We start from the raw sequence: 12586 nt of genomic DNA on the forward strand, positions 1-12586 counted from the left end.
TATGACTCAGCATACCATAATAACCTAGTGAGGCCACAACATTATCTCGGACCCAAACCATGTTCTGAACAGCGAATATGAACTGCTATCATCTAATCGGAGATACAGGGTCCCGCGATTCAATAAGGTCAGACTGAAGCATCCTTTGTGCATCAGTGAATCCTCACAGTAAACACAGAGCTAAATCCCAGGTCAAACGCACGCTAACGGGTCATTGAGCCTGTTTTCTCTCAGTGATTGGGCTGTTATGTTTGTTGTTTGTTTTTCATGCATTGTGTCTTGATATTGTCTATCTTGATGTTAGAGCTGCTATGATGCAAGTCAAATTTCAGACTTGATCTGACCATTAAAGTATTATTGTATTAAAGGTGGGGTAGGTAAGTTTGAGAAACCGGCTCGAGATACACTTTTTGTTGTATTCCATGGAATGCTCTTAACATCCCGATAGCAATGAATATCTGAAGTGCTTTGACAAAAAATCCATAAAAAAATATCATCAGTGGAAGCTGTAGTACTGTAAAAAGTACGACCAATCATTTTAGCCGGCCCAGACAAAATAACTGGATGGCCTACCTGCCTGTCAGCCTTCCATCTGTGCACAACTTATCTCGTGCCCTCATTGGTCATGTGCGCGTTCGTGTGTGTTGGAGGAGGGGCTCTGTAAGGAAGTGACAGATTTTCTCCGGTTGTGTATTTTTAAATGCACGCGCACTCAAGCTGGTTTCTCCGAAATTACCTACCCCACCTTTAAGGTAGAGTGCAACAGAAGCACACTATGAAATGACATTGAAGTATATTTAAATGGGATGCAGTATATTTCTATTTAAATCAAAGCCGTGTCCCAGTGGCTTAAAGGACTTTTATTGCACCTTCTTCCTTCAACTTCTTATATTTGTATACATTTTTATTTAGTTTATTCTACAATAGTGCAACTGTTACAACACTTAGTTTCCCCCTGGATGAATATTCTGATTCTGAAAATTAAAAAGCCAAGACGATACAAATTGAAAGAAGCTATAATAGAATAAGACAGGTTATAAAACACAAGAATAAAAGTTACAGTGCAGTGTAAGGTATGAATAGTTATTTAATGAAATGCAGAGGTAGAACGTATAGTCTTCAGCCTGGATTTAAATGATTTGCAGCAGTCGTGCAGTTTTCTGGGAGTTTGTTCCAGAAATATGGAGCGCAATAACTGAACGCTGCCTTTCCATGTTTAGTTTTGACAGTAAACCCGTCCCAGATGACCCGAGTGATCTAGATGGATCATAATCTAGCAGAAGATCAGAAATGTGTTTTGGCCTTTAACCATTCGGTGCTTTATAAATGGTAGTATTTACTTTGAAAGAGAGCAAGCCAATGTAAAGACCTCTAAACTGGAGTGATTTGATCTTTGTGTTAGTTAGGAGAACACACACAAAACTCATTAGGTCATTTCAATTACACGACCGAGACTTCATTAGACCTCTGACCTCACTCAGCATAACCGCAGTAAAAAAAACTCCTTGTGACTCAATGTGAAACAACCAAACGTAAACAGCTCAATAAATAAAAGCTATAATAAAACTGGAAGAGATAAATAATGTAGCCACTTGTTACGGTGTCAATCCAGAGGTTTAAGGGTTTGACAGGTTGGCCGGCCATCCAAAAACAGCCGCCAGCAGCTGAATCGCTCCTAATTGGCACTTAGAGCAACGATAGAAAGCACCGACCTGCCTCCATACAGCAGATTTATACCTTTTTATACACAAGTACGCTCCTGCACCGGTTGGTTGTATCTGGATGGTTTATGGTAATAACATTGCGGCGGACCAACAGTCATTAAGACGAATCTATCATCCTGTTTAGGCCAAGCTCTGAGTCATTCTTCAGAGCCAATATCACAGAAAAAGCAGAGAAAAGGATGTAGGGATAGGGGAAAAAATCGAATAAATAACAAAAAAATATGCAGGAGAGGGGAAAGAAACACATATTAGAGACTTATGAAAAGAAAATATAGGAGACAGAACCTAGATCAGATACGGGGAGGAAATAGGAGAAGACATAGGGTCTATTAGTGCTGCATTTCTCTCATTTCCTGCTTTATTATGGCAACTGCACCTATCACAAAGAAATGATTTCTCTCTGTGTTGGCTTCCTCAAAGATGACTGTGTTAGCGGCCCTGTTCCTGTGTACCCTGGGGTTTATTAGAAGGCAAAAGGCATCTCATTGTCTGTGTTTGGAAGGGGAGGAGGTTGGTAGCCTGGCCTGGAGCATAAAAAAAAAGACCCTGAAGTGGCCGTGCTCTGGCTCCTGATTAGCTGGGAGCCTGCTGTGATCGTCGGACTGTCACTGACCTCCTGGTGGACTCATCAAATTATCCATCAGACAGTGACTCCAGTCCACAGCAGCTCATTCATCACACAGTCTGCTCATGCCATCACTATCCCTCATTTTGTCAAGTCTGAAGCAGAAGCTAATAAGCTGAGGCACAAATTGGTGAGCATACATTGGGAGTGTTCGGAGAAGAAGGTTGATTATTAAACAAAAACCGCACAAGCACTTTAGAGAGTACACGTTTCCAGATAGTTGGTTTTCAGAAATAACCGTCTTTGTTCCCCTATTGCAAAATATAATGGTACATACATCACGAGCACAATTACCTCGACAGGAAGCTAGTGTTTAGTATCATGTTCTCTCTTGTTTAAATGCCTCTAATTAGCCTTGGTGAAAGATAATTACCAGCCAAATCTCCCTGCATCTGTGTGACAATCTCCCCCCCGCCCCGCCCTCCGCCCTGCGGCCATCCACCATGTGGAGCGCTACCTCTCGACGGAGAACAAAAGCAAAAATGAAGATTGAAACGGCATTGTACCCGGTGTTCATTACGTAGTGACGGGAATCCAATGAAACCCAAAAAGCTCATGTAAAATGCTAATTAAGAAAGGACAAGGAGCCCACTCCAATCTTTTGTCAGGATCCAGATATTAAATGTGATTCAGCTTCAGACTACAGATAAGAGGTCATCCTCCTGACATTTTGTAATTTTTGGTCACGATTAAGGATAATTAGATTTTATCGTCACTCCATTACTTTCTGATTTTACCCCTAATGCTATTATACAACATGTCTCTAGCTCATTAGGAGATGTTCAGATTTCCTGATAATGAATTGCAGCCTCGAATCTTGATTTCTCTTCTGTTTGCCCTATTTGTATTCTCTGCATGGGGGTGCTTCGGCTCAGCTTCTTCACAAATGATGTGTACCTCTCCGAGAATAGGTGAGCCTTTCTGCATAATTCAGGACGTGTCATGTTTCTCTTTTTTTTCCCCTTGCGACTTTTTTTATAGGCGTATCCCCCCACCACCAGCGTCCCACGTTATGTATACATCAACCCCAGATGTCATTTAACCCCTCCCTCTCATCCGCTGCTGTATGTCTCAAGCTATTTTGCATAAAGCTCTCTATCTTCACAGGCTTGTACCGTAAATATATAGCTGATCAGTTTTTGAAATACGCTTCCTTGCAGAGAGTAAGATGAGAAAATTGACACTCTCATATCTGTGCAGTAAATATAAAATGAATAAATGCGTTAATAGAAACAGACCAAATCAGCTTACCTGGCTCTGATATAAAAAATATATATCACAGTCTCTAAAAATAACTAATTAACACATCATGCAACAGCCTCACGGTGTCAACATAACCACAGGAAGTTAGTGGGAAAAAGAAACTCTGAACATAACACCTGTAACACTAAGATGTAAGGTTTTCACATCTCGTTTTTCAAACAGATTAAACAAACTAGACAGGTTATAATGTGTTAATTGGGGAGTTTTAGAGCTGCTGACAGAGAAGGAGTTCACAATGCTTCCAGTGCTAGGCTAATCTGCTAGCTGTAACTTTGTTCATCACCTACAGACATCGATCTTCTCATCTCACTTAGAAAACAGCCAGTTACCATATTTCTTATGATTGAACCACATTTTCTGTTAGTTTTATCCTCTTACTTATCAGGGTTGTATCCCTCCAGCTCCTCCAGGAAGATGTTGCTGTTGGTGACGCTGTTGTCCTGGTTGGGCATGATGAGGAACTTGAGGATGTTCCCTCTGCTCGACCCGAGGAAGAGGACGGTCCGGTTCCGGTGAGGCCCGGCTTCTGTATCCACCACGATCTTATTCAGCTGGTACCTGGAGAGGTTTAAAGCACTCCATTTAGAGCTGCGTGACTCATTTGGGACATTTCCTTCTTTAAAAGATAAAAGCACGGTGAAGCAGCTCCCAGCGGCAAATTTATGATTTAAGTGCATTACAGCTGATTGGTTTACTGTAGGTGTAAAAGACGCTTTTAAATCATAATATTTTTCTCTCGAGTCACTGCAAAATGAAGTGAATTCCATAGAGACGCAATCAAATTTGCATAATAAACTAATTATGGCAGACGTTTAGTCATTAATAATATCAGTCAAGTAAATGGGTCTGTGTAGCAACAATAGCAGAGTGTGGCTGAACTACACACCGTCCTGTGTGAGTCAATAGACAAGAATAGAGGCCATGTTGTGCTGGCTGTTTAATATTCCTCATACATCGAGTTCCCCATAATCCCCTGATGGCTGGTGGGCAGCGGGACTTCATATGGCGGATCGTGCAGAGAGAGAGTGAGGGAGTGCATTTATGAGCTACAGCTGCTCCACTGCTACCAGGCTTCAGCACCCAAAGTGTTTAAACTCAACAGAAGGAGTCCACAGCCCCAACACACACACACCATATGTGTGTATACAACCCTGTCTCCTATACTGTGAAACATCAAGTTTAAGTGAGATCAATTAGTATTTGAATAAACAAGTTATATATATATATATCATGTTACGTCCCGTTAAAAAATGTACATTAACAGACCATTTCCGAATGAATAACATTACTTTAAGTCTTTTAATCATGAGTTGATTGAATGCAATGCTCAGTGCTGGCTGAAGTCATGAAATTAAGTTTCTAAAACACAGTCAGATGATTTCCCAGCATGCATTGTTTGTAAAGTCTCCAGAAACACTTTTTTTTGTGTTTCTAATTTGCTTTGCCAAATACGAATGGATGAAAACGTAATTAACGCTATGATTGAATAGAAACAGTTTTTTATGAGTGGACTTAGTAGGAAATCATATAAAGGCTGCCATGGTGGATGACTGGAATACAAAGCATCAAAGTAAGGATATGATTATGTTTTTTGCTAAATGATCGTACATCATTGTTAATAAAGTCATTTTTGTCTTTTTTAATATCCTCCAATATCTCCACCTAATCTTGATAAACCTGATAAACCTCAAAATAACCATGAAAAACTTGTTTTATGCTTCGGTTGAATATCAGTGAAAATAATATTTGATCATTATAAAGCCTCTCTGAAAATGTTCATTAAAAACATTCCATGCCTCTCTGTAACATAATAACTCAGGGACATGTTTTGAGTTACACTGCTTATCTGAGATCAGTCTCACCTGACCATGGTTCGTACAATCCAGGGTCTCTGTCCTAGAGAGGGGACGGCTTCATCCATCAGAGGATGGGTCTTGACGAAGTTGAGCATCTCATCAGGGAAGGCGTTGGAGGAGTTAAACTTGGATCCTTGAACAGCACAGCCACCGGGTCTGGGGACAAAACGTTACAGCTGATGTTTAGCAGACCGTCTGTTGTGATTAACTCAAGCTTCTGTAAAGATAGAGTTAGATAATGAAGCAGTCTAGACTGTCTGAATGTATGCCATCTATCAAACGTTTCCACAAGAGACTCATTCGATTCAATCAAATTAACTTTATGTTTAAAGTATTTTGCAAGGCTATGTGCATGAGGTCAAAACATGCCTTTAGATTGGCATAGACGATATGCTGTATATCCTTGTGAAAAGTGAATTTCCCACCTCCACATACATTTGAGTTTGATGAAATGTCTACAGGCCTGGGTTTTAACATTCAATACCACACACTCCAACAGCTTTCCTGAATACTGACAGTAGCTGGAAGAGAAGCAATAACAAGAACAATTGGTATGACCTACTGTAATACCCAACATATTTTTAATGGAAAGAATATTTCTTTCCACGAGGCTTCAAGAAAACCAATTTGAAGAAACGGCTCTGTCAATGGATGCGAAGGGGGTTTAACAATTTGTTGTTTACATGTTATGTAAGTTGTTCCAAAGCCATGAAGTTTGTGCAATAGTTCACCATTGTCAGTAGGTGTGCCTGTGGACATGCGGATGTCCAACCTGTGAATATATACATACTGTACGTTTTTGGGGTTAATATGTTATTGTCTTTTAATTTGTACTATGTAGGATTTTTAATCTTTTGTGGAACTGCAGCAGGAGTCCAGAACAAATATTCTTACAGGGACAATAAAGTATATCGTATATGGAAAGTGCTTCATACACAGTTGAAAAAAGTTGACTGATTGATATTGTGACAGAATGAATACAGATTGATGTACATTAGGCCCCGGCCACAGGAGGACGCATACGGCTAAACGCATAGGATTAACGCAAACGCAATCGCAAAAAGCTTCCGTCCACACACATGTTAACCGGATAGGTCTGTCCACACGAGCAGCAGCTCCGTTTAGCTCCAACCGCTGCGACCGTGCGGCAGGGTACATAGTGCGCACCGGGTGGCGCGGTGAGTGCGTCCAAAAGCAGCGAAGAAGCCTGGTGTCATGGTTGCCCTTACTGTTTATTATCCGTTTGGTGGGGCCGAGGGAACCGGCAGTAGTTTGCTATATTCTGTTCTTTCATATGTTACCCAATTGTCTTAATGTATACATGTGTGAAACCTGTGGTCCTAAAGTCATATGTTTATCTCACACATCCCCCTGGTCTAGATTGAGTAATGACGCTAAATCGCGCCTTGGAGAAAGGATAGATCGCGCGTAGGATAACTGCAGATAGTTTTCTTACTTTTGCACAGCAAATGAAAGTGTTGGTGAAAGCAACTGAATAGCACTGCCAGGAGAGAGAGCGTGTAGTAAGAAGAAGTCGATCCACAGCAAAGTAGTGACATTGGAATTGATGAACGAGTAAGTAAAAAGCTATACAAACAAATATTTAAGACAAATGAATTATTCAACATATAGCATATGATGGTACTGAGATTATACAGAAGGGTCAAATAAAAACAGCCTTACTGCCCTACAACCGTCGCCATAAGACAGATCCACTGCTTCTGTTCAGGACCGTTTCAATAAATAGCCCTGGAAGATAATATCCGCCTTGTCTGAAAGCCTTATTGTTGTCATGATCAAATCTTGAATGTTGTGACTAAGGGACAGAATGTTTTAGAGGGTTGCACGAATAGAAACAGGTCCATTTGTAAGTGCTTCAATATATATATAATAAATAATACGCGCAGACGTCTCCGACCCACGCTTCTACCACCGTCTGCTGTGAACACTATGAACACAAACGACACTCTTTCATGTACATGCACTAGCGGAGTCATTGAATACAAACCGCCCCGACTCTTTCATTACCAGTGTTTTCCGCCTCTAAGTGAGACGATGAGAACGATGTTAATAAGAACGACCAGACCACGCTACTCAATAAAATGAAAACAGAGGAGCCAGCATCATTCAATACTCCGTCCCAGTTAGTTGCCTGCAGATAAAGGCACATAATCTCTCCGACAGGCAGAATCAGAGTCCTGAATCCCTGTCCTTGAAGTCCTTGGTAATTAACCTGAATGTGATATTTTGGTTGTTACAACTAATGAACGATCAGTAGTTAACACAAAGCTGAAGAGATTTTAACGTTGTGTTCCATGACATAAATAAATCAGAGTAATACCCCCAACCGTGAGTAAAGACATGGAGGTTCGCTAAAAAGTGCGAGGGCTTGGCAACTGAAAGCGTGCACAGAGCTGGAGATTTGGAGGAATTCTAGGCTAGTGAACTCCGAAGCATTCAGGCGCCGCAAAGAGACATACAAAGACAAGGTGGATCTGACTTCAAAGTCGTAACACCCGGAACCAGTGTGGGCGGGCTGAGAACAATGACTACAAGGAGCAGCCGCGGGGTGCTGCGGAGTGTCATGCTGCGCATCTCTCCCAGAATGTAGCTAATGGCTTTTTGCACGATTGAGAGCAGGCCAGTCTGTGGAGGCACAGAGGACCAGGAGTCCAGAGCCCTGCACTTTTTTTATAAACAGGACAGACGTGTGAAATCCTTTAAAAGGGTAACCCACACAAGGCTCCTGGACCTATGCATCCCTGGCGTGTTCTCACCGTCAGGGCCGTGTGCAAGTTCAGCTGTGATGGTGTTCATAGACATCTTCAACAGGTCCTGCTGCAGTTCTGTAGTCCCCCGAGCAATGCTTCAAACCTCACAATCGTCCTCGTCCCCAAAAAGACAAATCACCGAGCTCAAGCCACTACCGCCACAGTAGCACTCACCTCCATCATCCATGAAGTGCTGAGCGTTAGTTCAACCTTCATGCACCGTCCTCCCTCCCGACTATCTGACCCCCTTGCAGTTTGCTACAGAGAAAACAGGTCCACAGACGACGCATAGCCCTCACATCACACTGCCCTCACTACGCTGGACCAGAGGAACTATGTGAGAATGCTGTTCATGTGAACAGTCAGCATTCACACATTGTGCCCTCCAAGCTGTCCATCAAGGCTCAGAGACCTCGGGGCTCAACAAGCGCCCCTCTGTGACTGGATCCGAACTTCTGACGGCAGACCCCAGGCAGCTGCGGTTGGAAACATCACATCCTCCACTCTTGATCCTCAACACGGAGCCCCTCAAGGCTGCGTGCTTCAGCCTCCCTCGTACTCCCTGTTCACACACGACTGCGCGTGGCATACACAGCCCAAACACATCGTGAGTTTGCTGACGACACAACTGTCATCGGCCAGATAACAGACGGCGACGAGACGGCGTACAGAGAGAGGTTGAAACCTACATCTGGTGCCAGGACAACAACCTCCATCTCACTCAGCAACAAAGAGCTGATTGTGGATTACAGGAAGCAGCAGAGAGAGGGACACGCCGCATCGCCATCAATGGGATACGGTGGGAGAGAGTCAGCAGCTTTTTTTTCAGGTTCCTGGGTCCACATCACTGAGGACCTGACATGGACTCTTCACACCACCACCATCACCAGAAGCTCGACAGCGCTTTTCCTCCCATGCTGAGGAGTTCAACATGAATTCCAGGATACTCTCAATCGTCTAAAGGTACCCCCACCATAGAGAGGACCCTGACTCGGCTGCATCACGGCCTGGTAACGGCAGCTGCACCGGCTTAAACAGATGGGTGGTGAAACTGCACAGCACATCACCAGTGTACGGAGCTGCCACATGGAGGACGCTTTACTCCCAGCGCTCAGGAGGAAAGCCTCAGGATTAGCAAAGACCACCATCACCCCCCCCCCACCCCGCCCCCCCAGCCACAACTGTTCAGTCGCTGCCGTCTGCAGGCGGTACCACAGCATCCGGACTAAAACGCACCAGACTCAGAGGACAGTTTCATCCACAGGCAATAAGACTGGTTCAAACACCTGAACTTTTGGAAGCTGTGGGGTGCAATGCAACCCTGTTCTACAGTATTGTTGTTTAATAGTTATTTGTTAATTAACCCAATTTGTGTTCTTTGATTGAAAAAGGAATCATATTGTGTTTGTACTTGTTGCAGTTGTATTCCTTTAGTGTAATTCTGGCTGCTTCCTATTGTGTGATGGACATGCTTTTATTTTGAAGGAGAGGTAGGCTATTGACAGGAATGTTGTTGGCTATTGGAAATCAACGTGAGGAGATTTAAGGAGAAAAGTAATATCTACATTAAGACGGAGAAAGTAAACAATACGTTTATGGTAAGGGCGCTAGCCACCCCCCAAAGAGGCACAACTCTTACTTTGATATTGGAGATTTCATAAATTCAAGTTTGAAAAAAACGGGAAAAACGAAAAAACAAAACAAAACGATTATCCGAATAACGAAATTGAATCTGAAAATTAGTATCAACGAACCTAATATTTTTGATATTCGGGTACAGCCCTACGTGAGTAAGTTACTTATAGCCAACATTAGCCGCCTTTACGTTTAGCGTGTGACGTGAAGTCAATGTGACGTGCTGTAAGTTCCTTTATAGCCTAACATTGTAAAATTNGAGCCTCTCTTTTTCCTCCCTCTCTTCGGACAGTGTCAGTGTCTGTCTCATGCAGCAGCGGATCCAGTAATTAGTGACCCGACAGTAAAATAAACATATTTATAACTAGTTTAGGTAGTCTGAGAGGTAATTAAAATAGCTAAGGGAGATGATCTGACTTGAAGTGTGTGTTTTGCTCCGTTCACCGCTGCATCACAGCGGGAGGAGCTGCAGGTGAGCAGAGCTGCGTGTCTCCGTCCTGTCAGATTAGACTTCACTCGCGTTTATGTCCATATCGAGAGAAAGATAAATAATCTGAATTCAGTGTGCAGTTTACTTTGACGCGGGGGTGAGCAGCAGAGGTGGGGAGAGGCGGGGCTATATTGCGTCATCATTATCAGAAAATGATCGTAGGCCTATAGGTCCTACACACGGAGCCGTTGGACCCCCCCAGAGCGTTGCGTATGCCGTGCTATCCACCTTGGGACCCGTTATCGTTTCCGCAGTTGTTTACTGTCATATTCGGTCGTCCTCGTGTGGCCGAACGGTCTATATGACACTAAACAGTAACGCAAACGACCGTTTTCGTCCTCGTGTGGCCGGGGCCTTAGAGTATTCCTCTGATAGCAGTCTAACCACAGGTGTGTATACATGTATTACAGCTCTCTGCACCTTGGCTTGGGGATGAAGTCATCTGGAACAGGTGTCCAAATGGACTCAGATGATTTCTGCTCCTTGAATCTCCCTTCAAACACCGAAGCCAGCTGCTCCATGTCAAAGGCACACACCGCCGAACCTGGGATACTAGAGAGACAAGAGACAGAGAGGTGAGACAGCGGGGAGACAGAGGGGAGACAGAGAGGTGAGACAGAGAGGTGAGACAAAGATATGAGACGGAGAGGTGAGACAGAGGGGAGACAGAGGGGAGACAAAGAGATGAGACAGAGGTGAGACAGAGAGGTGAGACAGAGAGATGAGACGGAGAGATGAGACAGAGGGGAGACAAAGAGATGAGACAGAGAGGGGAGACAGAGGGTGAGACAAAGAGAGATGAGACAGATAGGTGAGACAAAGAGATGAGACAGATAGGTGAGACATCAACTGATAAAACACTTTGAAAGAACTCTAAGTCCTGTGTTAGGCTCTACTTTCTAACAGCAGTAGCTACAGAATGAATACATGTCAGAATAAAAGCTAGATAATAATACCATCACTGAAAAATAGGCTGTGAAACGTGAAAAAGCAAAGAAGTTTAAAAGTAGAAAGTCTTTTGTGACTGTGCAAAAAGGGAAAGGCTTCCAGCAAAGGTGACAAATTGGATTTGGGCTGTTCCTATTTTGACGTTCAACATTTCGACACAAAGGAAATTGTTACTGAGACGGATAGAAAGGCTGGATAAGATAGACGTCGTCAACTCCGTGGGCGAAGAATAGACATGCGGCGGATGCAATAGCTAGATTAGACACATGAAAAGATCTTGGCTGGAATTCCTGGAATATAAAAGGAAAAAGGAAATGAGTCACTGAATATTTTCCCTTTCACAACTTGTGGTGGGGAGGGGGTTCTTTTAATCCTTACAACACATCCGAATAAAAATCGGAGGCTGCTCAACTGCTCGTGAACCCTACCACAGGGAACACAACATCTGCTCCGGGAAGTGTCCATATCCTACATGCACACACCAACAAACAGAGACGAACTCATACGAAGACACACTATCTCCGCACTGAGATGCTACATCAAACACAGAAGTAAAGAGAGGATTGTGAGGATAAGATAAGGAATGGGTTTTTGAACAACATCCCATGCTTCACGCTCCGAGTCCCGCCTCTCTGCTCTGGATGTGTCCTCGCCGATGACTAATGGAGTGCGTGGTGTGAGAGCTAGTGACTAAGAGCTAATACCGTATACACGCATTGAGAAAACCTGAGAGACTGAGTCACTTTCCACCTGCTGCTACAAAATCCCACATCTCTGTTTCTCTCCTTCTCGTTTGATGGTCATGATTCTGAGCCGTGCTGCTTTTGAGTGCCCCCTTGAAAGCCACTGAAGGGTTTGTTTGGTAAGGCAGCACCCGCAGGCTGGATTTCGGGTTGCAGCGGGGAGTCGTGCCATTTGATCAGGTCACGCCGTCTCCCTCAGTACTTATCATTCATGGGCAGGGATGTGACTCAACCCCGGCCAGCGTGGCGGAGCTGAAGGCGGATCCGATACGCCGCCTCCCTCTGGGCCGCCGGCACCAGATGTTATGTGTGACATGTCTGCCAGCCCTGCACGGTGCCAGCTTGGCCTCCTTTTCTCTACCTTATCCACCCGCCTGCAGGTCACTGAGTCTACCCCACGTCGGGCGCTGGGTTTCGCAGGAGAGAGCCAAAAGGCCTCTGGCGGTTTTTCCCGCTGAATGTTGGCTAATTAATTACATTTCCACTGTTTATAGTCTCTCCTTCCTTTGTTTTGTAATCCATGTGTGTCGA

At 43.9% G+C, this 12586-nt stretch overlaps 1 protein-coding gene across 1 annotated transcript in view; it reads right to left on the bottom strand.

Annotated features, from left to right (window-relative positions):
• sema6bb (sema domain, transmembrane domain (TM), and cytoplasmic domain, (semaphorin) 6Bb) overlaps positions 1 to 12586 on the bottom strand; it is a 49582-nt gene that overhangs the window by 6663 nt on the left and 30333 nt on the right. Inside the window, exons 9-11 of the mRNA XM_010768367.1 lie at positions 10785 to 10916; positions 5475 to 5624; positions 3991 to 4170 (exon numbers count right to left, since the gene is read on the bottom strand). Of these exons, the coding sequence (XP_010766669.1) occupies positions 3991 to 4170; positions 5475 to 5624; positions 10785 to 10916 (462 nt within the window). The remainder of the gene's footprint in view (positions 1 to 3990; positions 4171 to 5474; positions 5625 to 10784; positions 10917 to 12586) is intronic.

This window comes from Notothenia coriiceps, unplaced genomic scaffold, assembly GCF_000735185.1.
Source record: "Notothenia coriiceps isolate Sejong01 unplaced genomic scaffold, NC01 NC01_scaffold00005579, whole genome shotgun sequence".
Classification (NCBI taxonomy): domain Eukaryota; kingdom Metazoa; phylum Chordata; class Actinopteri; order Perciformes; family Nototheniidae; genus Notothenia; species Notothenia coriiceps.